The sequence below is a fragment of the Canis lupus genome, chromosome 30 (assembly GCF_003254725.2).
Source record: "Canis lupus dingo isolate Sandy chromosome 30, ASM325472v2, whole genome shotgun sequence".
Classification (NCBI taxonomy): Eukaryota; Metazoa; Chordata; class Mammalia; order Carnivora; family Canidae; genus Canis; species Canis lupus.
This window is the reverse complement of record NC_064272.1, coordinates 11047218-11070494: the sequence shown is the minus strand read 5'-3', so window position 1 is coordinate 11070494 and position 23277 is coordinate 11047218. Positions and strand designations below refer to the sequence as shown.

Here is a 23277-nt window from a genome sequence, read left to right as displayed (position 1 = left end):
GCATAATGCTTTTTTGAGCTACAAATTACATATCATAAAGTTCATCTGTTTAGAGTGTACAATTCAACAGTTTTTAGCATATTTATGGAGTTGGGCCATCATCAACATAATCTAATTTTAGAACATTTATATCACCCCAAAAAGAGACTTTGTACCCGTTAGCAATCACTCCTATTTCCTGTCTCCCCTCCTCCCCAATTCTCTGCCCTAGGCAAACACTAATCTACTTTCCATCTCTATAGATTTGCCTATTATTAACATTTCAAATAAGTGGTATCATATAATACATGGCCTTTTGTAACTGATTTCTTTCACTTAGCATAATATTTTTGGGGATCATCCAAGTAGTAACTTATATTAGTACTTCATTCTTTTTTATTGCTAAATAATTTACTGTAGTATGGATTCATCACATTTTGTTTATTCATCAGTGGACATATATGTTGTTCCACTTTTTGTCTATTATAGATAAAGCTCTTATCATTTATGTACAAATTTTTGTGTGGATGTATATTTTCATTTCTTTTGGATGTGCTGTGACAGTCCTATACACTTTTCTTTTTAATTGAAGTATAGTTGCCATACAGTATTATATTTCAGGTATATAACACATATATATAAGTTTTTGTATGGAAATATGTTTTTATTTCTCTTGGATAGATACCTAGGAGTGGAATTGCTGGGTCATATGGTAACCTGATGTTTAATGTTCGAGGAATTGCCAGTTTTCTGAAGTGGCTGCATGAGGGCTCCAATTTTCACATCTTTGCCAATCCTCACTATTGTCTTTTTGATTATAGCCATTTTGTGGGTGTGAAGTAGTATATCATTGTGGGTTTTTTTCCTATTTTAATTTTATTTTAACTTGAGTGGTTAACATACAGTTTTATAGTAATTTCAGGTGTATAATATAGTGATTCAACAATTCTGTATATTACTCAGTGCTCATCATGATTAGTGTACTCTTAATCCCTTTTGCCTGTTTTACTCATTCCTCCACCTACCTCCCTTCTGGTACCCATTTGTTCTCTGTAGTTAAGAGTCTATTTTGTGTGTGTGTGTGTGTGTGTTTTGCCTCTGTTCACTTGTTTAGTTTTTTAAATTCAACATAAGAGTGCAATCATATGGTATGTCTTTCTTTGACTGGCTTACTTTGCTTAGCATTATGCTCTCTGGGTCCGTCCATGTTGCTCCAAGTGGCAGAATTTCTTTATGGTTGAATAATATTCCATTGTATACAGGTACCACATCTTTGTTCATCAATTGTTGGACACTTGGGCTGCTTCCATAATTTGGATATTGTAAATAATGCTGCAATAAATATGGGGTGCATGTATCCCTTCATATTAGTGTTTTTGTTTTTTTTTGGGTAAATATTCAGTAGTGCAATTACTGGATTGTAGGTTAGTTCTATTTTTAATTTTTTGAGGAACCTCCAGACTGTCTTCCACAGCAGCTACACCAGTTTGTGTTCCCACCAAAAGTGCCTGAGGGTTCCTTTTTCTCCACATCTTCATCAACACTTTCTTGTATAGTTGATTTTAACCATTCTGACACATGTGAAGTGATATATCTTTGTGATTTTGATTTATATTTCACTGATGATAAATGATGTTAAGCATTTTTTTATGTGCTGTTACGTGTTTTCTTTGGAGAAATGTCTATTCATGCCTTTTGTCTATTTTTAAATTAGATTATTTTTTGAGTGTTGAATTGTGGAAGTTCTTTATATATTTTGGATACTAACCCCTTATTGGATATGTCATTTGAAATTTCTTCTCCCATTCAGTAGGTTGTCTTTTAATTTTGTCGGTTGTTTCCTTTGCTGTGCAGAAGCCTTTTATTTTGCTGTAGTCTCAAGAGTTTATTTTTGCTTTTATTTCCCTTGCCTCAGGAGACCTATCTAGAAAGATGTTGTTGGCTCATTTTGGTTTTGATTTGCATTTTCCTAATGACTAAAGATGTTGAACATCTTTTCATGTGCTTATTAGCTACTTGGATGTCTTTTTCTGAGAAATATCTATTCAAATTATTTGCCTATTTTTAAAATGGGTTGTCTTTTTGTTATTGAGTTGTAAGAGCTCATTATATATTCTGGATATAAGTCCTTTATGAGATAGATGGTTTACATATATTTTCTCCTGATCTGTAGGTTGTCTTTTCATCTTTTTGATGCTGTCTTTTGAAGCACAATAGATTTTAAAATAATGCAGTCCGACTTCGCAATCTTCTTTTTTATTGCCTGTACTTTTGGTGTCTTATCTAGGAAATCACTAACTAAGGTTAAGAAGATTTACTTCTGTATTTTCTTCTAAAAGTTTTGTAGTGTTAGCTCTTAAATTTAGGTCTCTGGTCCACTTTGAGGTATTTTTTGTGTATGACATAGGGTAGTGGTCATATGTGTATATATATATACACACGTGTATATATATATATACATGTCATATGTATATATATATATACATGCCATATGTATATATATGTATTGTTTTTGTCTCTTTTTTCTTTATCTTTTTATTTCTTAAATACCATATATGAATCTTCTCTTGCTCTGTGTTCTCATGATTTTCTGGGTTTCTTTAGTGATATATTTGGATTCTTTTTATTTTTTGACTATCATCAGTTTTTGATTTATGGTCACCATTAGGTTTATATAGAACATGCATATAGCAGTCTGTATTAAGTTAATGGTCACTTAAGTTTGAACTCCTCCTAAAAGCATTACATGTTTACTCTTCTCCCCTCCTTGTTTTAAGTATATGGTGTCATACTTCACCTTTTATTTTGTGAATCCCTTTACTGATTACTTGAATTAAGTTAGAGCAGGTGTTTGCCAGAGCTGTGGTCATACCAAACTGCAGGGTACTCTCCCTGTGTTGTCTCCTAAAAAGCTTTCACTGGTGAGTGGGGCCTGTAGTCAGGCCAGATGTCTGCCCTCAGATCACTGGATTGGATTGGTGTGGATAGTTGGATTGGTGTGTGTGGTTATCTTCCCCTCTGTCCAGGGCAGGAATCATGCGGGAGTGGTGCTGGCCCCTGTCAGGGCTGCTTGCACACTGCTAGGCATGTGGCACCGCTTTGGATGTTCTCCTGACAAGGGCATGTTGAATGGGGTGGATTTGCAGGAGAATGCAGAGGTAGTTTGCTTGGTGTCAGGAAAATCCAAGCTGGTCCACTGTGGGAGGCTACCTGCAGCCACCAGGGAAAACTCCTGCCGAAGCCAAGATGCAGGGAGTGGGGCATACTTTTAGCAAACTAGGTGGGGAATATTCCAGCTGCACTCGTTCCTGCAGGTGTCTACATATCTAGGCTGGGGGCAGGGGGATGGAAATGATACCTTAGTACCATTGAATCCATGTAATGTATTACTAGAAAAAAGATACCTCTGTTAAGCAAATGTTTGAAAGCTACTGAACTCACTCTTCTTTTTAGTGGACAAACCTGAGACCCAGAGAGGTAAATTAACTTACTTAAGGTCATATAGTTAGTCTGGAGTAGGCTGATACTCCAGTGCTTTTTTTTCTATGTAGTATTCTCTTGTCATAATGTTAAAATGGTAGTACTTATTGGCTCATGGAACAATTAGATCACAAGATTTGATAAACTCCTAAATTTTTAAAAAAGTTTCTTTTATACTGAAAAATAGCACTAGAAACTAAATACTCTTTTGTGAGTTATCTGCACTAAGAAAGTGGGGGTTATTATTTTTTTTTAAAGAAACCAGTTTCTAGCACAAAGTCTTTTAAAATTACTGTGCTTGGGTTTGTAAGTGTAAAAAAAAAAATGTGGCACAACTGTCAGAGGTTATAAATGACAATACATTATGGAAATAGGCAAGGAAACAAGCAAGGATTTGCCATGGGGAAACAGACATTATATTTTGTTATCAGTTTTGACAAACACCAGCAGTGGTTTATCAATGTTGAAAGGGTAAAATTGAATTCATTAGGCGCAATTTTAATGGTTAGAATAAGTTATATTCTGTAAGAAGTATTTGGTTCTGAAATCCTTCCTTTATTGAAGTTTTTCTAGAAATTACTAGAGTGTGAAAGCGGTACTATATTGGTAATTCTGAGATTGGCTGCAGGACCAATGACTAGGCAGTACATGGTTAGATTGAGCAGAATCTTATTAGAATGCTTTCAGTGGATTTGAATAGTCTTATTTAATAATGGTATAGTGGAAGAAGTGTCCTCTTTGGACTCAGGAGAACTACGTCAATCTTGACTCTGCTTCACACTACCTATGTGACCTTGAATGAGTCACTTTACTTCTATGACTTTATCATTTTTTAAAAAACAATCATTTGGAAAAAGATAGTGATATCTGCTCAGTCTACCTCAGAATCATATGAAGAGAGGAAATGAGAAAATAAAGTACTTTGTAAACTTTATTTTTAATTTTTTTTTTTAAAGTAATCTCTATACCCAGTGTGAAGCTCAAATGTACAACCCTGAGATCAAGAGTCACATACTCTACTGACTGAGCCAGCCAGGCACCCTTCACTTTGTATCTTTTAAAGTGTTATTCAGCTATAGTCTTTATTATTATTAATAACCTTTGGAATTATGATATACAGGGTTTTTAAAAGTTTTTTCTTCTATTTGGCCACAATTTACTGGCATTCATTTGGCCTCTATTCCATGTCTCTAGTTTTAGGAGGAAGTTTTGCTCCATCCTTAGTCGTCTTTTTCTTTCAAATAGATGACTTTTTTTCCCACTTCCATCTATTAGAAGAGAGTACTCTGTTAGTTTCCTCTTAGGAAAAGAGGAGTTGGTTTTTATTTTGTACAGCTATTTAGCTTGACAAGCCTGGCAGAAGCATTAAACTTATAAGCTGCATGTAGGTTTTCTTATTTGACGTGGCATTTCTCTTGTAGTTGAGTTTCTTGCCTCCTGCCTTTTCTTGTCCTCTGCTTCCTTTTGATGGGTTTGATACCTATTATGCCTTTACCTTGGTCAACCCCATTTGTTGGTCAGTAGGAGTTCAGGATACCCTATCAAGATATGCTTCGTGGACACAAATGGTACAGTCATTATACTTCAACTCCCCCAGTACTGACAGACAAGAGGAGATTTCATTTGCTGATCTGGCTCCTGTGCCCGAGATGGAGTTAAGGATCTTTGTCAGTTTTTAGAAATTGTAGATATGGGAAACAAGTATTTCTTCTCTGTTGGTAAAATGGAAGAATCTTCTCTTTCTGATACCTAAAGCTGATGAGATTGTCAATTTTAGTGTTATTTCTTTTTCATCCTGGTTAAGAGAGAACATTTTTTATCTGAAGGTTTTCAAAGACATTTCCAGTGGTCACCATCTGTCTTATCAACCTCTTTTAATTCAGGTTAATTGAAAAAAATAAGCTTATGTATTTTAAATATGACTGAGATGAAGGGGTATTTTGGAGAAGTCATATGTAGCATAAAGTACTGTTTATTCTTAGGAGATCGATTTATGCTTTTTTGTTAGACTGTATCATCTGGAGTTATGTTTTAAAAATAACATCTCATTTTAAAAAATTAGAGGCTAGTTTTTTTTTTTTTTAAAGTAAGCTCTAGGGATGACTGGGTGGCTTAGAGGCTGAGCATCTGCCTCTGGCTCAGAGCGTGATCCCAGGGTCCAGGACCAAGTCCCGCACTGGGCTGCCCACGAGGAGCCTGCTTCTCCCTCTGCCTATGTCTCTGCCTCTCTATCTGTGTGTCTCATGAATAAATAAATTAAATCTTAAAAAAAAGGAAGCTCTACACCCAATGTGGGATTTGAACTCACCACCCCAAGGTCTAGAGTCAGATGCTCTACTGGTAGAGCCAGCCAAGTGCCTCTAGAAGCTAGTTTTTAAAAAGTCACTGAATTTAATTCTGATTTAAAACAAAGGAAATACCAGTGTGTCTGTCATTTATTTAGAATTTATTTAGAATGACTGCAAATTATGTTATACTTTTAATTGTAGAATCATGTTGTTTGTGTAGTTAAATAGAAATGACTTATAGGGGTACTGTGTTAAAAGCTAGCATATGGTTATTTAAGGATACATTCTAGTAGGGTCATTTTCTTCACAGCAATTTTTTATTAGATGGGTGGGAAGACAGAGCCTGGAATGCAGTGGATAAAGGTGCCTGTGCCAGTTGAGTTACTCATTGGGAATTCAAAGGTCAGCATGTACTTTAATAATTTTTTAAGAGAAAATCCTATCTTGGCCTAGAAAAATAGATTTCTAAAAATACTATAGGGTTAGCATTCTCACTATACATTATTTTATACTCCATAGTATTGATGTATTATAAACAAAAACAGGGGCACCTGGGTGGCTCAATCAGTTAAACATCTGCCTTTGGCTCAAGTCATGATCTGAGGGTCCTGGGATAGAGCCTGGCGTCAGGCTCCCAGCAGCTTGGGGAGTCTGCTTCTCCTTCTGCCCCTCCCACCCCTGCTTGTGCTCTCTCTTTCTGTCTCAAATAAATAAATACAATCTTTGAAAACAAAACCAAAGCAAAAATGTTGGGTTCCTACAAATAGCCTTGCAATTATAACTGAAACTTAGTACTGAATACTAAATAGATGAGAGATCTTCATAACAAGTAAAACTGGGCGATTTGAACAGCTTGATCAGTGATTTGGCTGGAAATAGAATGACTTCTCTAAAATATCAATTATTAGACTTAATTATAGTGGGCATTATAGGATGGCTTTCATATTTTTCAGTAACCTAATCTTAAATCATATTCTATAATTTGTACCATTTTTGTGATAACCGTGTATTTTGTATTCAGATATTTTACACAAAAATGCACTTTTTACACCTTTTTTTTGTGTGCACTAACATACTTTCAGACGAGTAGGTTCTTTTGCTTAGTACTCTAGGCCATCATTGTGGGCTCTTAAAAAAATGTTTGCTTGTAGGCATATATCTTGTCACCAAGCCAGAGGACTGTAGATTTTAATGGCCGCGTGTGTTTAAACATATCATGCGTAGGCATTAGCAGTTAGAGAAACATTATAGGTATATCTTAAGTCACAGAGTAGATGGTTTTTTAAAAAATTGATTATAAATAGTATTTTAAATGAGCAATTTACGGAAATCTATAGCAAATCCTATTAAGTGAATACAGTGTATATAAGTTAAAGTAATACATAATTCAACCTAGAGTTTTCAAGTTATTGATGTTGTAGTATAAGCAGCTAGGCAAGGTAACCCTTTCTGGAGTAGCAGACAAAAGCCAGAGGTTTATCCAAGGGCAAAAGCCCCATCAGAGAAGACAGAGCCTGCTTTGTTTGGAAGAGGCCCTGGGCCCGGAAACGCTAATGGAACCAAAAACACTAATGGTGTAAGTATATGGATTCCCAACTATAGAAAGGGCAAAATCTTGGGAAAATGGAGATTTCTTTCCAAGTTCAAAGAGATATCTGAAAATATTTAAAAAATACTTTTATATGAATACTCAGTTTTTTAAAAATGGGAAGTTTTGAGAAATTATATTTGAGAAGAAAAGCCTGAAAAGTAATATTTAAAAATCAGGAGGAATAGTTAACATGCTATACTATCTTCTCTCCAAGAATAAAGGGAGTATGGGCAGTCTGGGTGGCTCAGCGGTTTAGCACCTGCCTTCGGCCCAGGGCCTGATCCTGGAGACCCAGGATTGAGTCCTGGGTTGGGCTCCCTGCAAGGGGCCTGCTTCTCCCTCTGCCTATGTCTCTGCCTCTCTCTCTCTGTGTGTCTCATGAATAAATAAATAAAATCTTAAAAAAAAAAAAAGAATAAAGTGAGTATGTAGCTGTTATAACCAAGGCAATATGCAAAGGCTAAATATTATATTCTACCTCTGCATGTGTTTCAGTAATAAAGTATTTTTTCTATAACAGGAAAAGGGGTTTTAGTAGTTCTGTATCTAAATAGGGAAATACCTAAGGTACCACATTTAAAATATTCAGAAATTGTATAAACATAGCCATCATATTTGCTTTAAAAATTCGCCATTTGTCATTGTGTCATATTGGTGCTCATCTATTTTGATGAGTGCCATTCAAGCCAGGGATCCCAGAAGTATGCTGCTACCAAGTAAGCACCTGTCAAACCCAACCCACAGGTCCTGGTGTAGATTCCCGTTCTACTTGCATTTCCAGGAAGAGAGATGTGTTTGAATATTTTCAGGATAACTCTGTTCTCAACAGCTCTCTGGGAGCCTTTCTCTCTCCTGTCGACTGTTTTCTTAGGAACTTCTCTCAACTTCTCCCTTCTACCTGGTGATTTTAGGTCACAGAGATTTAAAAAAAAGGGTTTTTCCCTTCTCAAAATATTTTTTGGGGGATTCCAATTCCAAAGGAATTGTTTGGTTAAAGATAATCTTCGTGTTAAATTCTGGAAGAATGGAGGAGAATCCAGGGGACTGTTTCATATTTTCCTTATGGAAAACAGTGGATGTAGACTATCCTGAAGGATTACATGCAAGGTGAGAATAAAAGATAATTTAAGCTTTCCAGGAAGCCAGGAGTAAATGGAGACGAAGAGAGTAAATCCAAGTGTAATACAGGAGCCAGAAATAAGCATTTCATTAAAAGCTGCTTAAGTTTTATACTTTTGGTTTCTATTGAATAAAATTAAAGTTGTCTTATTCAGGGCTCATGCATTTTCCATGTGAGCTCTCTGAGGCCGGTGATTGCACACAAGCACAGGAAAGATCAAATAGAGCAATTTGAAGTAGTAAGCAATGGGGAGGAGTAGCCTAGGTGATTCTGCAATGATATCGATCAGGGAACAACAGGGAGGGAAGAACCCTTTGAAGTGAAGGAAGCTCGTGGCTGCAGGTGAGGGATACAGATAGAATAACACTTATTTAGTCCGCTTGGCGGAAGAGGAACTAGGGCATTAAGATCTGCACCTAGGAGACAATCAGAAGAGAAAGGATGGGGAGAGGTGGAGTTAAAGTAAAATCTGAACTATCAAAAATGAAGTATCTGAGGAAAAGCAGTGAACTCCAATTCTCTTTGCATTGCCCCAGCCTCCAAGCAAAAATTGCGTCTACAATTTTACATCTTACCTCTAAAATACATTTAAATTGATTCCCGGATTCTGATTGGGCAGTGAAGATACAATTTATGTTTACTTTCAGATAGTGGAGCTGTAAAAATTTTTGTATACCAAATAACTATTCTTGTCATTACTATTATAGTTTCAGTTGTGTTTGCCACCAAAAATAAAATCAGCTCTAACACACAAGAATCAGAGACAAGAATTATAAAATTAATTTTAATTTGGCAAGTTGGTAAGCAAGTCTATATGCATGATTCTCCCACTAATGCTTGTGGGAACTTAAATGGGTGATCTTATATATGTGAAAGAATTTTAAATTCAGAAGGATCCTCATACATAGTCTAGTCTGACTTTAAAATTTTAGAGATTAAGAAAAAGTTGGTATTGACTACATGACAAAATTACTTTTCTTTTAATTGAGAAATCACTTGGAAAGCATGAAACTTAGTTGAAGCTGCTGTATAAACTTTGTCACGGCCTATTCTGTTCTGTTTTTGTTATCTTGATATGAGAGGTGTGCCTTCTAAATGCAGACAGTTTGATCTACTCTAACAGTTGTCCTAAAAGTTAAATAAATTATCCTCCTTTTTCAGTGAAGGGTTGCTTATCTATTTATTGGCTGGTAATAAAGTTTCTAGATGCTTTCCTTGATTAGAAGATTTTACTGTTAATTGATTTATTATCCTCAGTGTGTCTTAGGGGATACATAGAATCAGTGTTCTGCTTTGTTGAACAGACTTTCCCTTGGTGGCTCTACAACAAATTTGAAGTTAAATTCTATTAATGAAATGCCTCATTAAAGTGCTTAGAATGCTTCAGAGAGAGGGGCCTTGAAATGGACATCATTCAGTCATCCCAAAAATATTTATTGAGTATCTTTTATGTGATAGGCATTAGGCCAAGTACAGAATAAAGTCAAGGCCACCAGGATCCAAGTGCTAGGGAAGAGACACCATTGCTGCTGTGCTCCCCATCCTGGACTATGATCGGTGATGTAGGTACTCTTCTTCTCTCTACTGAACGTTTTTCTTAACCTGGGGCTCTAGGCCAATACCGGTTGCTTGGTGGTGGAACCTATTGGCCCTTTTGTGTATTATTATTACCATATTGAAAAGTCCAATTGATAAAGACAGGTTTCTTAGAAAAAAATTGCTAATGAATTATTTGCATTGAAAGATGCTGGGAGATATTAAATGTATCACCATTTGGTTTAGTTGGAATGACTTATTGACTTCCAGAAATATTGACCGAATTTAAATAAAAAACCAACTTAGACGATTTCTCACTTTGGATAAACCTTAATTTCTAACTAAGCAGTAAGAATAGTCACTAGAAGAAAGTAGAAGTATTTATTTAATCTTTGCATACGGAGAACTTTTTAAGCATAAAGATGATGGAAGAAATCAAAAAGGAAAAGATCAAAAGATGTATCTATCACATGAAAATTAAAAATTTCGTGTCAATACATCAAAAACAAAAGCTGGAAGGCAAGCGAAAATTTAGAAGAAAAAATTGCAGCTAATATGGCAAAAGATTAATATCCTTAGGAATAATAATAAAAACTCCTTATATAAACATTAAAAAAGAATCCAATTGCTCAATGAGAATAGTGCCCCCAAATGGACAATACAATTAGAAGTGACAATTTGCTAATGTTTACTTCACCTTCCTTGGTAAGCAAGAAAATGTAAGTTAAAATGAGATGCCGGGTTTTATGATTTTAGGCTAGCGAAAACCAAAAAAAATCCTCAGTTTTATTTATTCATGATTGACCTAGAGAGAGAGGCAGAGACATAGGCAGAGGGAGAAGCAGGCTTCCTGCAGGGAGCCTGATGCGGAACTTGATCCCAGGACCCCGAGATTATGACCTGAGCCAAAGGCAGATGCTCAACCACTAAGCCACCCAGGTGTCCCTGGTATTGTCTTTCTGAGAAGATCGGCAAGTTCACTCCCAGAACCTTCTCTTAAGGTAATGATGAAAAATACAAGAAAATAATTTTTATATCAAGATGTTTTTTATTTTTATTTTATTTTTTAAAAGATTTTATTCATTTATTTATGAGAGAGAGAGAGAGTGTGACAGAGATACAGGCAGAGGGAGAAGCAGGCTCCATGCAAGGAGCCCGATGTGGGATTCGATCCTGGGTCTCCAGGATCACACCCTGGGGTGAAGGCAGCGCTAGACAACTGAGCCATCTGGGCTGCCCTCAAGATGTTTCTTAGAACATTATTTATAATAATGAAAAAAATGAACATATATAAAATAGAAGATTGATTACATAAATGATATGTATGGAATGTTTGTGCTCCCGCCAGAGGCTCTAGGGTAGAATCTATTCCCTGCCTCTTCCAGCTTCTCATGGCTGTGGGCACTCTTTGGCTTATGGCTGCATCAGTGTAATCTTGTCACATTGCCTTCTCCTCTTCTGTGTGTAACCTTCCTTTGCCTCTCTTTTTTTAAGATTTATTTTGAGATTATGTGTATGTGAGCATGGTGGAGGAGGGTCAGTGAGAAGGAGAGTCTTAAGCAGACTTCACACTGACCGTGGAGCCCCACTCTAGCAATGTCACGATGCTGAGATCATGACCTGAGCATAAATTAGGAGTCCGTCTCTCAAATTGTGCCACCCAGATGCCCCACCTCCGCCTCTCTTTTGTAAGGATACCTCTGATTACATTTAGGACCTACTGAATAATTCAAAATAATCTCCTGAATATAATTTATCTTTTTTTTTTTTTAAGATTTTATTTATTTGGGTGAGAGAGCAGGAGCAGGGGCAGAGAGAGAGGGAGAATCAGACTCCCTGCTGAGCGGGGAGTCTGATGCAGGGCTCTATCCCAGGACTCTGGGATCACGACCAGAGCTGAAGGCAGACGCTTAACTGACTGAGCCACCCAGGTGCCCCTGAACTTAATTTATCTTAATCACATATGTAAAGAGCCTTATCTATAGAAGGTGACATTTAGAGGTCCCAGGAATTAGACCCCATGTCTTTGGGGGAGCACTTATTCAGTCTGTTACGGAAGGTAATACATCAAAATCTTCATGGTGATTTTCTTTGGGTATTATGGTTATGCACAATTTTAATTTTACTTCTCAAATCCTTCTGTCTTCCAGGAAGACTCAGGGAAATATTATTAACTCCGTGAGCTGCTCTTAAACTGCATTAGATATGATTTAAACCTTTACGAATTTCTTGATTATCAGGTCCTCTGCTTAGATGTTTAGAAGGGATTTAAAAATGTTAAAAATATGGGTTTTTCTCTCCTCCAGTTTTATGACAGTTATTAGACTTAGAGGCTGTACCTGACAGTTAAATAGAACTCCTTTATTATTTTTCCTCCCATGGATTGCTTTTAAAAGATTTTTAAAAAGATTTTATTTGAGAGAGAGAGTGCACACATCAGTAGGGAGAGGGACAAAAGGAGGAGAAGGAGAAGCAGACTCCCCATTGAGCAAGGAACCCTATAGAACTTGGGTTCTATCCCAGGAATCTGAGATCATGACCTGAATGGAAGGCAGATGCTTAACAGACTGAGCCTCCCAGGCACACTCCTAAAAGATTTTTAACCAATATACTATATTTAGTACTAATTAGCTTTCCCATTTTAATTAATGAAGGACATATATAAATTTCAATGAGAAATTCTGATCATATTATGAAAATAATTGAATACAAGGTAACCTTAAGACTCAGTGTAGAATTTCCATTGGGCTCTTTGAAATATTGAAAATACCTCATAGATTATCACCATTATTCCCTTTGCAGATAGTCATTTTAACGGATGTTTTTAATTTCTAAATGTCCTGAGAGCCCTAGTTTGAGAATACCCTTAGAATTTACTTCTTGAAATATTTTTAAATGATGCCTTATATCAAGTTATTCTTCTCTTTTATTAAGATGACTGTTTTTTAACAAAATTAATCATTGAATCCAAACTTAAACTTGTAAATTTGTCATCTTTAATAAAATCATTTCTGCCTTTGTCAGGGCCCTTTAACTTTTGGATGCATTCAGAATATGTTTTTGTATTAGTAACTGCCTCAATTTACCTTTCATCTTCAGCTTACCTACCTTGCTTAAACTGGCTTTTAACTTTAGGAAGAAGTAAATGTCCCATTTCATTTTGATGGACAGATAGCAATGTGGTAAAATATTAAGATTTAAAGACAGGAAAGTTCAGCTGTATGTACAAAACAGGATCTCATCCTGTTCTCAGATATGCTAATTCTTGGAGATGTCTTTATTCATTCCCAGCATCATTCTGGATTTTGGGTCCTTCAGGTTGTTGGAAGGTTGAAATTTTGTTCTTATAAAACTGAAGATTTCTGTCTCTAATATTGCTACTGTTGGCTACTACTGAGTCCCTACTTTTCTTTGCTCCTTTGAATTCCCCATGTCCTTAAAGAAGCAAAGCAAACAAGGGGTTTGAATATTAGGTTTGGGACTACATAAAAAATGCTAGCTTGTAGGATAGGGAGGTGAATTTCAATTCTTTAGGTTATTTTGTTTGTTAAAGGTCTGGGTAGCTTTCATAAATCACAATGACTCCTTCCCATATACATATTTTGTTTTACAGTAGAACTATAACATAATAGGAAAAATTTTTTGCCGCAAAGAATAAATGTTGATGTGACCAAGTTTATGGTTTCATTTTTGAGGTTTATTGTATGCTGTAGTATCTAAGTTTCTTCTGTCTTATACATATTGGATAATCTCCATAATTTATCCTGAATAGTATTATTTCAGTGATACTAGCTATTTATAAGTGAACTGAATGGACTTTCCTCAGTATAGGTATAAATATGTACACTGATTGCCTGGGAATTTTAATATTTTTAACTTTTGATTACAGTTAATTATCACTGTCTTTGACTGGAATCCATGTACTTGGAAAATATGCTTGTAAAGCGACCACAAAATAATAGAGTTAAGCAAATCTATAATTTTGAAAAATCTCAGAAGCCTTACAATAGATACTAGAATCTAAGTAGTGGCAAGGATGCCTTTTTTCCCCCCAGTGTGACCAGAGGAGATACCATGAAGATACAGAGGTCAGCTTTTAGGCCCAAACACCATCAGTGGAATTGGGGCTAGGATTCTGTTTTACATAGAATTGTTGGGGTTTTTTTTCTGCACCAATATTTCTTCAACATTTTGAAATATGTATGTTAAGTATGCCTCTTTTAATACTCAGAGGCCAAACGAACTGACTGTAACATCCTTTGGCCATATTGTTTATAAAGCTTGAGAGTCATGAAAATAGGTTTAGAGAATGATTTTCTCCCGAAGAATGAATTACCACAAGTTGAAAACTGGAAACAGCTTTGGAATTGCTATTGAGTTAGGAACTTAGTTGGTATAACAGAAGAGGTGGCACTGAAGTAACATTCTGCTTCTTATTGCATTATACTACATGATATTGCTATGCAAAGGAGAAACAAAAATGTATGTATATATTTCTTGAATTTTTTTCCCTGAAGAGTTTTTCTCATGATTTTCTTGTGTTGTTGGGAGGGATCAATAATATTGTCTTTATTTTTACCAGTGTACCAAAAGGGGATACTGAAAGGAAAATATATGTATCTCAGTATATATCAGTTTTTAAAATAGAATACAATGTTTTATGATAGGGAAAATACACTATTTCCTCTATTGCCCTAAGATTTCTACCATTTTAGCTCCCAGAATGTAGAATGTAACTATTTATTTTTATTTTTTATTTATTTTTTATTTTTTAGAATGTAACTATTTTGATAAATTCTGTGTTTCAAAACTGTATTGTAAGAGACAACCCAAATATCCATCAATTGATGAAAAGATAAATTATCATACATCAATAAAATGGAACAGTACTCAGCAATAAAAAGGAGCAAACCATTGACATATGCAACAACATGGGTTAATCTAAAATGTATTATGCTAAGTGAAAGAAGCCAGATACAAAAGGGTTACATGCAGTATAATTCTTTTTAATTTTTTATTTAATTTAATTGTTATTTGCATTTATTCTATACAGAATTTACTCCCGGGCCATAAGTTTGTTTCTTCAGTTTCTTCTGGGATATCTTTTTCTTCTGTGCAACCTCCTCTTCTGGTTTAGGAACAATCTGCTCTTTTTAAGTAAGAATCATCTCAATGTGGCAGGGAGAGCTCATGTATGGGTTAATCCAGCCATGAGCCCTGTAGGTTCTATATCGCATCTTGGGGGCTTTGTTCACCTGGATGTGCTCAATGACCAGAGAATCTACATCTAAACCCTTAAGTTCAGCATTACTCTGCATTTTTAAACATGTGCAGTAAAAATTCAGCACTCTTCTTGGGCCACTGACCCTGTGTCCAGCCCCACTGTTTGGCCTGTGCACACCTACCAACTCTACCATTGTAGCAACAGAATGGCACACACTGCTTCTGCAAAGTGACCTCTTTCAGATACTTGGTGGCTTTTCGGATATGCATACCCTTGATGGCCTGGGCAGTTTCACACGTGTTCTTAAAGTGAACCTCAAATCTTAAAGATTTGAACCTCTCGATTTGCATGATTTTGTAGGGTTTTCTGGGTCCAGCAAGTAGTGAACCGTCTCTGGAGGTCACCTCAGGCCACTCGGGAGAAGAGCAGTATAATTCTTTTATATGACGTTCAGGAAAGACAAAAATATATGGACAGAAATCACATCAGTGGTTACCAGGAACTATATATGTGGAGAAGGAATTAACTACAAAAAGAAACAAGACAACTTTTTTAGGTGATAGAAACATTCCTTATCTTTTTTTTTTTTTAAAGATTGTTATTTATTTGTTTTTCTTTTCTTTTTTTAATTCATGAGAGATGCATACAGAGGGAAGCAGAGATACAGGTAGAGGGAGAAGCAGGCTCCATGCAGGGAGCCCGATGTGGGACTCGTTTCCGGGACTCTGGGATCACACCCCGAGTCAAAGGCAGACACTCAACTGCTGAGCCACCCAGGTGCGCGTATTTCTTTATTTGAGAGAGAGAGAGAGAGAGAGAGAGAGAGAGCGAGCGAGCGTGCGCACAAACACGAGTGGTAAAGGGAAAGGAAGAAGACGACTCCCCACTGAGCAAGGAGCCTGATGCAGGGCTCTATCCCAGGACCCTGGGATCATGACCTGAGCTGAAGGCAGATGCTTGACCAACTGAGCTACTCTGGCTCCCTGAAAGCATTCTGTATCTTGATTATGGTAGTGGTTATATGACTGTAGCATTTATCAAAACATTTCACTTAAAAAGGGTGAGTTTACATTTTGTAAATTGTACTGCATTAAATCTGACCAAAAGTTATGTTCTACTGAGTGGGTTTTCATCAAATATTAATTTACTGGAATTCAATTAATACTTGCTACCTGCTAACTACTAGCTTATTGTATCAGAGTTTTATTTATTTATTTATTTATTTATTTATTTATTTATTTATTTAAAATATTTTATTTATTTATTCATGAGAGACAGAGAGAGGCAGAGGGAGAAGCAGGCTCCATGCACAGAGCCTGACATGGGACTTGATCCTCCATCTCCAGGATCACGCCCTGGGCCGAAGTCAGCGCTAAATCACTGAGCCACCCGGGCTGCTCTGTATCAGAGTTTTTAGCTGCAAGCAACAGAAACTGACTTTAGCTGACTTAAACAGAAATTTATAGAAAAGACATGATTGACTTAGAAAATTTATAGGAAGAATGCAGAGCAAGGTTGGAAAATGGACAATACCAACAGAGGCTAGGGAGCACCCAGAATCCAGCATAACACTGTAGAGCCTATTGGGAAAGTGTACTGCTGCCTCTTCCTATGAACTCTGGATGCCATAGCTTGTCCCACTGTCACCAAGGGTCCTGGGAATGAGGCATCAGTGTCACATTGCTGCCAGTTCTGCCCCTCTGCACTTGATATTAGTGCTGCAACTGTCTTAACTGCTTGCATCTGGCACTAGAATGTATTCTTAGTCCCCGCTTCTTTACTCTAACAGCTTTAGAGTCAAGGTCTAGGATAGGAATGTCTAATATGCCAAGCTCAAGTCCTATGCTAGCTGCAAGGGAGACTGGAAGAATGTCTGATATTTTCAGTTTCTGCCAGTATCTCCCACCAAGACTCCTAGATAAGGCAGTACATACACTGGGCAGAAAAGTACATGATATATATATATATATATATATATATATATATATATATATATATATATCATGTATATATATACACACACACACACATCAAAATAAGAGATTTATTTATTTATAAAAATATTTTTTTAAATTTATTTATTTATTTATGATAGTCACAGAGAGAGAGAGAGAGGCAGAGACATAGGCAGAGGGAGAAGCAGGCTCCATGCACCGGGAGCCCGACGTGGGATTCGATCCTGGGTCACCAGGATCACGCCCTGGGCCAAAGGCAGGCGCCAAACCACTGTGCCACCCAGGGATCCCTATAAAAATATTTTATTTATTTATTCAGGAGAGACCCAGAGAGAGAGAGAGAGAGAGAGAGAGAGAGGCAGAGACATAAGCAGAGGGAGAAGCAGGCTCCATGCAGGGAGCCTGATGTGGGACTTGATCCCAGACTCCAGGATCACGCCCCGAGCCGAGGGCAGGCGCTCAACCACTGAGCCACTCAGGCATCCCAGAAGAGTTTTAAAACTTACTTTATATAGCCCTTATTCTGTTTGTGAATAGGCCAGCATTCTGTTAATTTTTATTATTGTATGATGCTATTTATGAGTGTGTCACAGTCCAGCTTCATAGATGATCTTTGATCTTTAGGCTGATTTTTAAAAGACGTTGTAATTATCTTTTCCTTAGAGCAGTTTTAAGTTCACAGCAAAATTGAGAGGAAGGCAGAAAGATTTCCCATACTCAAGCATAGGTGCCTCCATTATTTAGGCTGATTTTAGTTTGAAGAATGGTTCTGAATCTGCAGAGAATGACCAGTAATATGTACTTTGTGCATGGCAAGTCAGTAGATGTTAATTCCTCAAAGTTAGGAAAAGTATTTTTTAAGACAAAAATGTACTTAAGATACAAAAACAGTACACTAAAAGAATGTACCATGATAAAGTGGGGGAATCTGATGCTAGGTTTTTCCCTGAGAAATGTAAAGTAGACTATAATATCAGAAAGTCAAATGAGAAAATCCTGGGCTTGACTTCTCAGAATCTTCTGAGATGATGATATGTAAGTAAGGATGTTCAGGGAAACCAAAGAAACACCATTACATGGAAGGAAGTGAGGATAGTGACAAGCAGGAAAGAGAGAAACCTCTTGTCTTTAGTTTGTCTTTGTTCCATTTGTCTTGCTTTGCCAAGAGGTGGTGCAGAGGTTAAGGAGCAGCATAAAATGGAGCACAGATTTGGAAGACTTCCTCTTGCTAGCAGAAAGGCAGAAATAATATAGGGTTAAAAATGGATGATGATGTCTATCAACATTTAATTTGGCTCATATGGAATGAAGGAGCAGCACTTGACTAGGCAACATTCAGGACCTCTGACTGGCTGTGCAACAAGGAAAGTGGACTTGTTAAAAATCTTAGCACAGCAAAGAAAGGAGAGGGAGACCGCTAGCAGCCTTTTACCTTTGCCTGAGACCTAGCAGAAGTGACTCACTAGACATTCACTTCTCTTTCAGATCGGTAAAGAATGGACACTTGGGCATTCTGCTTTGATCTGATTATCAAATGATAGAATATCCATATGCACCGAAGTCAGGTTCTTAGCAGCTCCATTTTGGATAGTCCCAAATGAGATTGATAAATAAGTAATAGGACTCTAGAGCAGTTACCAAATGGACATAAGAGGTAGGGAAATTTGCTATGAAGTGATTAAAAGAAACAATGTATTGAATCTGTTAAAGCCAAAGAAGTACATCATTGTCAAAATCAACACTTATCTACTTATTCAGAAAGTATTTATTGAGTGTCCACCTACTCTGTTCCAGGCACTAGTCATGTACAGAGGGTACAGCAAGGAAGGCAAACTATTGTCTGCCCTGAGGAGTTGACGGTCTACCAAGAAGTAGACACACTGAGTACAATCAAGAAATGCTATGTGCTTTCCCTAACATCCTGAGAGACTCCAGTATAATTTAAGCTCTGAAGATGGGGAGCCTTGGGGAACATAGGAGTCTTGAGACAAGAACATGAGATTTTCAGCCTGGAGGCAGGGAAAAAACTATGGCTTTAGAGAAAATGACAAAATCTAAAATTGGCAAACTGTAATAAAAGAAAGGTAGCAGAGAGGAGAAATTCAGTGTTAGGCAATGAAATGTAAATACAATGTATTTATTCAGTGTAATACAATGAAATGTAAAGACAATGAAAAAGAGACAAATATAAAAAAAGAAGTTAAAATACTGCCTATGTGTTGGATAAAGAAATGAAATCTTATTAAGGTTAAGTCGCTTTCTCAGAATCACAGAGCCAGTGATGCCGAGGATTAGATTCTAGGTCAGTTGATTTTCAGAGCCTAAATTCTTAACCATTACACATTACTGCCCCTTAAAATCAACAAGAAGTATGGTTCTGTACAGTCGTTTAAAAAAATTCTTGTCAATCTTATTTCTTAGTGATGTATTTGTTGTTAGTTTCATTATGTTTTTTGTTTGTGCTTTGTACCTTATGCTTTTTTTTTTTTTTTTCATATATGGATAGGTCAGTTATGTAGTTTCTGAAACCTTACCTTAATCCTGATTTTCTAAATGTTTCTGAAATGTCCCAGGTACAATGGCAGTACTATGTTTACCAGCATTTGTCTTTATTTTTTTTAACAACTATAGTGAAGGTTTATTTTTAAATAACTATGGAATTTGTTCAGGGATACGTAGTGTGTGTACATGAATATTCTAATTTTTTTCAATTTAATCATGTGATATATAAATCTATGCATTACAACAGTGTAATCAACATATGCTGGTTGATTTTTCACTTTAAGGACAAGACCAAAATCAAAACCTTTGAACTTATACTTTGCAAACTGAAAGAATCAAATAGCTACAATTCTAAAATAGCATCAATAAATCCAGTATTGGGCAGTCCCGGTGGCACAGCGATTTAGCGCCACCTGCAGCCCAGGGTGTGATCCTGGAGACCCGGGATCGAGTCCCACATCAGGCTCCTTGCATGGAGCCTGCTTCTCCCTCTGCCTGTGTCTCTGCCTGCCTCTCTCTCTCTCTCTGTGTGTTTCTCATGAATAAATAAATCTTAAAAAAAAAAATAAATCCAGTATTTTTCTTGTATCAACAGGCTATACTGAAACAAGGTAAAATATAAATACCCTACGCTGTACTTAATTTGAAGTGTTACCACTGAAATCAATTACAGATGTTTATTGTGAGATGCTACTGTGAAGGTTGTAGACTCAAATGCTGATAATGGTAATCAAAATTAAATTTATGGGATACCCAGAAAACAGGCTGAATTGAAACCCATACAATTTTAAAATACTCATAAACAACAATTTTTGAAAGACATATAGAAGGCTATTGTTTTCATATAAATTGGGAGTTTTAAAATCGTCTCCATTTAGTGCTTCAATTGTCACATAGTCATAAACCAAAGACTAAATCATTTAAATGATCACAAATACTATTTAGGCAAAAATTCTCATTTGTCAGTACTTTTAATGTTGTATACATCAAATTATAGTAAAAAGATGACTATAAACAACATGCAGCCCCTCTATTTTCGTGAAAATGACAGATTACAGTAAACCGAGTTTATATTCCATCCAGTGTGGTTCTCCCATTTAGTTCACTTTGTGATGTGTCATTAAGAATATCTTCGAATCCAATAGTCTCATCATTACCCCTTAAAATACCCAATGAAAGGTTTGAGCTTGGAAGAGATGGAAGATGCTGAACCTGCTGAACCCCACCCTTGAATTCCATTTGTAATTTTAGTGGAGCAAACAGACCCTGGATGTTTCTTAGTGTAGAAAAATTCACTTTATCTTGGTTGAGCTGGAAATTTTTTTCTGATAATTCAAGAGGATGACTGGGCAAAAGTTCATTTTTCACACAAGGGAGACCTTTTCGAAGAAGATCATGCTGTTCCAAAGGTCCACTTGCTGAAAGTTCAGTAACTGGAATACTGTCCTTCAGCTGAGATCCAAGTCCTCCGACATTCATCTTCACTTGCTCTGTGAACAGCTGCTCGGCCCTATTATCATCAGCCAGCCCCGCTGCTCACTTCGTTTCCACCAGCATTTGTCTTTTAAAAATAACAGTTTTATTGAGATAATTTACTGACTTCTTACTAAATTGAGATAATTTACTAACTTGTCTTTTATTGAGCTTCTTTACTAATGTACAGTTCACCCTTTTAAGGAGTACAGTGAACTCGTTTTTATATGTTCACAAAGTTCTTCAACTATTACCACTCTCTATTTTTAGAGCATTTTCACTACTCCCAAAAGAAATTCTCTACCTGTTAGCGGGCACTATTCACTTCCTCCTACCACTAGCCCATGACAACTACTAATCTGATTTCTGTGCCTATAAGTTAGTCTATTTGGGACATTTCACGTAGATGGAACCATATTGTATGTAGCCTTTTGTGAATGACCTCTTTCAGTAGCATTGTGTTTCCGAAGTTCACTCATGTTGTACCACGTGTCACTCCTTCATTCCCTTTTTAAAATATTGTGGTAAAACACATAAAATTTACCATCTTAATTTTTAAGTGCACAGTTTTGTGATATTAGATACATTCACATTGGTGTGCTTCATTCCTTTTTATTGCTGAGTAGTAATCCATCGGATGGATATACCACATTTTGTTTATCCCTCATCATTTGATGCATTGTGGATTATTTCTACTTGGCTGTATTTTTTTTTTAGAGATTTTATTTATTTATTAGAGAGAGTGCAAGCAAGCACAAGCAGGGGGAGTGGCAAGCTCCCCCTGGAGCAGGGAGCCTGATATGGAACTTGATCCCAGGACTCTGGTATCATGACCGGAGCTGAAGGCAGGAACTTAATGGACTGAGCCACCCGACACCCATATGTTTTAGCTGTTAATGAACATTTGCCTGCTAGCATTTACTTTTAATCTGAAATGCCTCAATCATTATAAGGAAGAAAGGATTTTGAATTTGTATTTTCAGTGAACTCTTAGACCAATGAAGTATTACTGCTGTGCTTCTGGGAAATCTACTTCTTTTGGCCTCTGCGAAGGTGGCCTTATCCCCATTTGTAAGACGAGAAGACTATATATAGCTCAAAGTATTGTGAAAAGGAGTATGTCACATTTAAGACTAGCAAAAGTTAAATGATTTCCACATGGCAGGCATCGGGGATAGAAGTTGGTTTTCAAAGAGGAAGGAAAGAAAAAAGAAGGATGCTTGGGCAGTTGCAGATGGAAAGTTGAAGTTTATCTTTGGGCTTCACCTAGTTTCCTTCCTCTTCCTATTGGCATCCCTTGTTCCCTCATTGCCAGAGCTTTCTTGCTACCCCATCATAGCAGTTCCAGTTGGTCCTTCTCTTCTTCACTTTCCCTCAAAACTATCTGTTTGGTATGATTAAGTATCAGCTTACTTTGTACCACCCATGTGACCAATAAACCTGTGTTGCTTAGTTTGCTTTTTTTTTTTTTTTTTTTTGGTGATGGGAGAAGTATGTGTTTACTTGTTAACCCAAATCAATTTGTAGATGATGGAATGCCTGGTAATCTAAGAGAGTTTGAAGCAGGGCATTCACATCATTCAACCTACTGCACCTATTTAAAAAAAAGACATTTGGTATACAGAAAGAAAGAGGGGGAGTGTGAGGTTCTTACAGCCTTTCAAGGAATTGTCTCTACCTTAAAATCCCAGGAAGGAATGCTGGAATATGAGAGTCATGATGGTAATAGCTCACTACAAAGGCAGAGAAAAAAACCTCTCAGCTGAATGCCATTTCCTAAGGAAATAGTCATTGTAGAAGAAAGTATGGAGTAGGGGACAGTTTTGGAGCTTAAGACATTTAGGTAGAAGCAGAGTCAGATGAGGTTAGTACCATCTCTGATGGAGGGAGAAATTGGTCACTGAATACCATCCCACTGCACTCCTGGTGATTACCAATGGTAGTAATATATACAATCACTTATTATTTGTTTAATTACCATGCATCACAACAATGATTATGCATTGTCAAATTATTGTGTTTTATTAGAAAACTGTACTTTCATAGTTAGGTACATTGCTCAATTACTCTCAATAGAAAACATTGATAAGTATAGTATTAGGTGAGACTTTGTGGCACTTTTTAAGTCA

At 36.6% G+C, this 23277-nt stretch overlaps 2 protein-coding genes across 6 annotated transcripts in view; one reads left to right on the top strand and one right to left on the bottom strand.

Moving 5' to 3' along the window:
* Positions 1-23277, top strand: part of FRMD5 (FERM domain containing 5) — a 316738-nt gene that overhangs the window by 17972 nt on the left and 275489 nt on the right. The gene's annotated exons all lie outside the window — the stretch shown is intronic.
* On the bottom strand, positions 20744-21189 carry LOC112676027 (proteasome maturation protein-like). The gene has a single exon (XM_035709160.2). The coding sequence runs from the start codon at positions 21152-21154 to the stop codon at positions 20744-20746; it is 411 nt and encodes a 136-aa protein (XP_035565053.1). The 5' UTR covers positions 21155-21189.

Coding starts and splice junctions, on each gene's coding strand:
- LOC112676027 (XM_035709160.2), bottom strand. CDS start 21,154: ATGAATGTCGGAGGACTTGGATCTCAGCTGAAGGACAGTATTCCAGTT.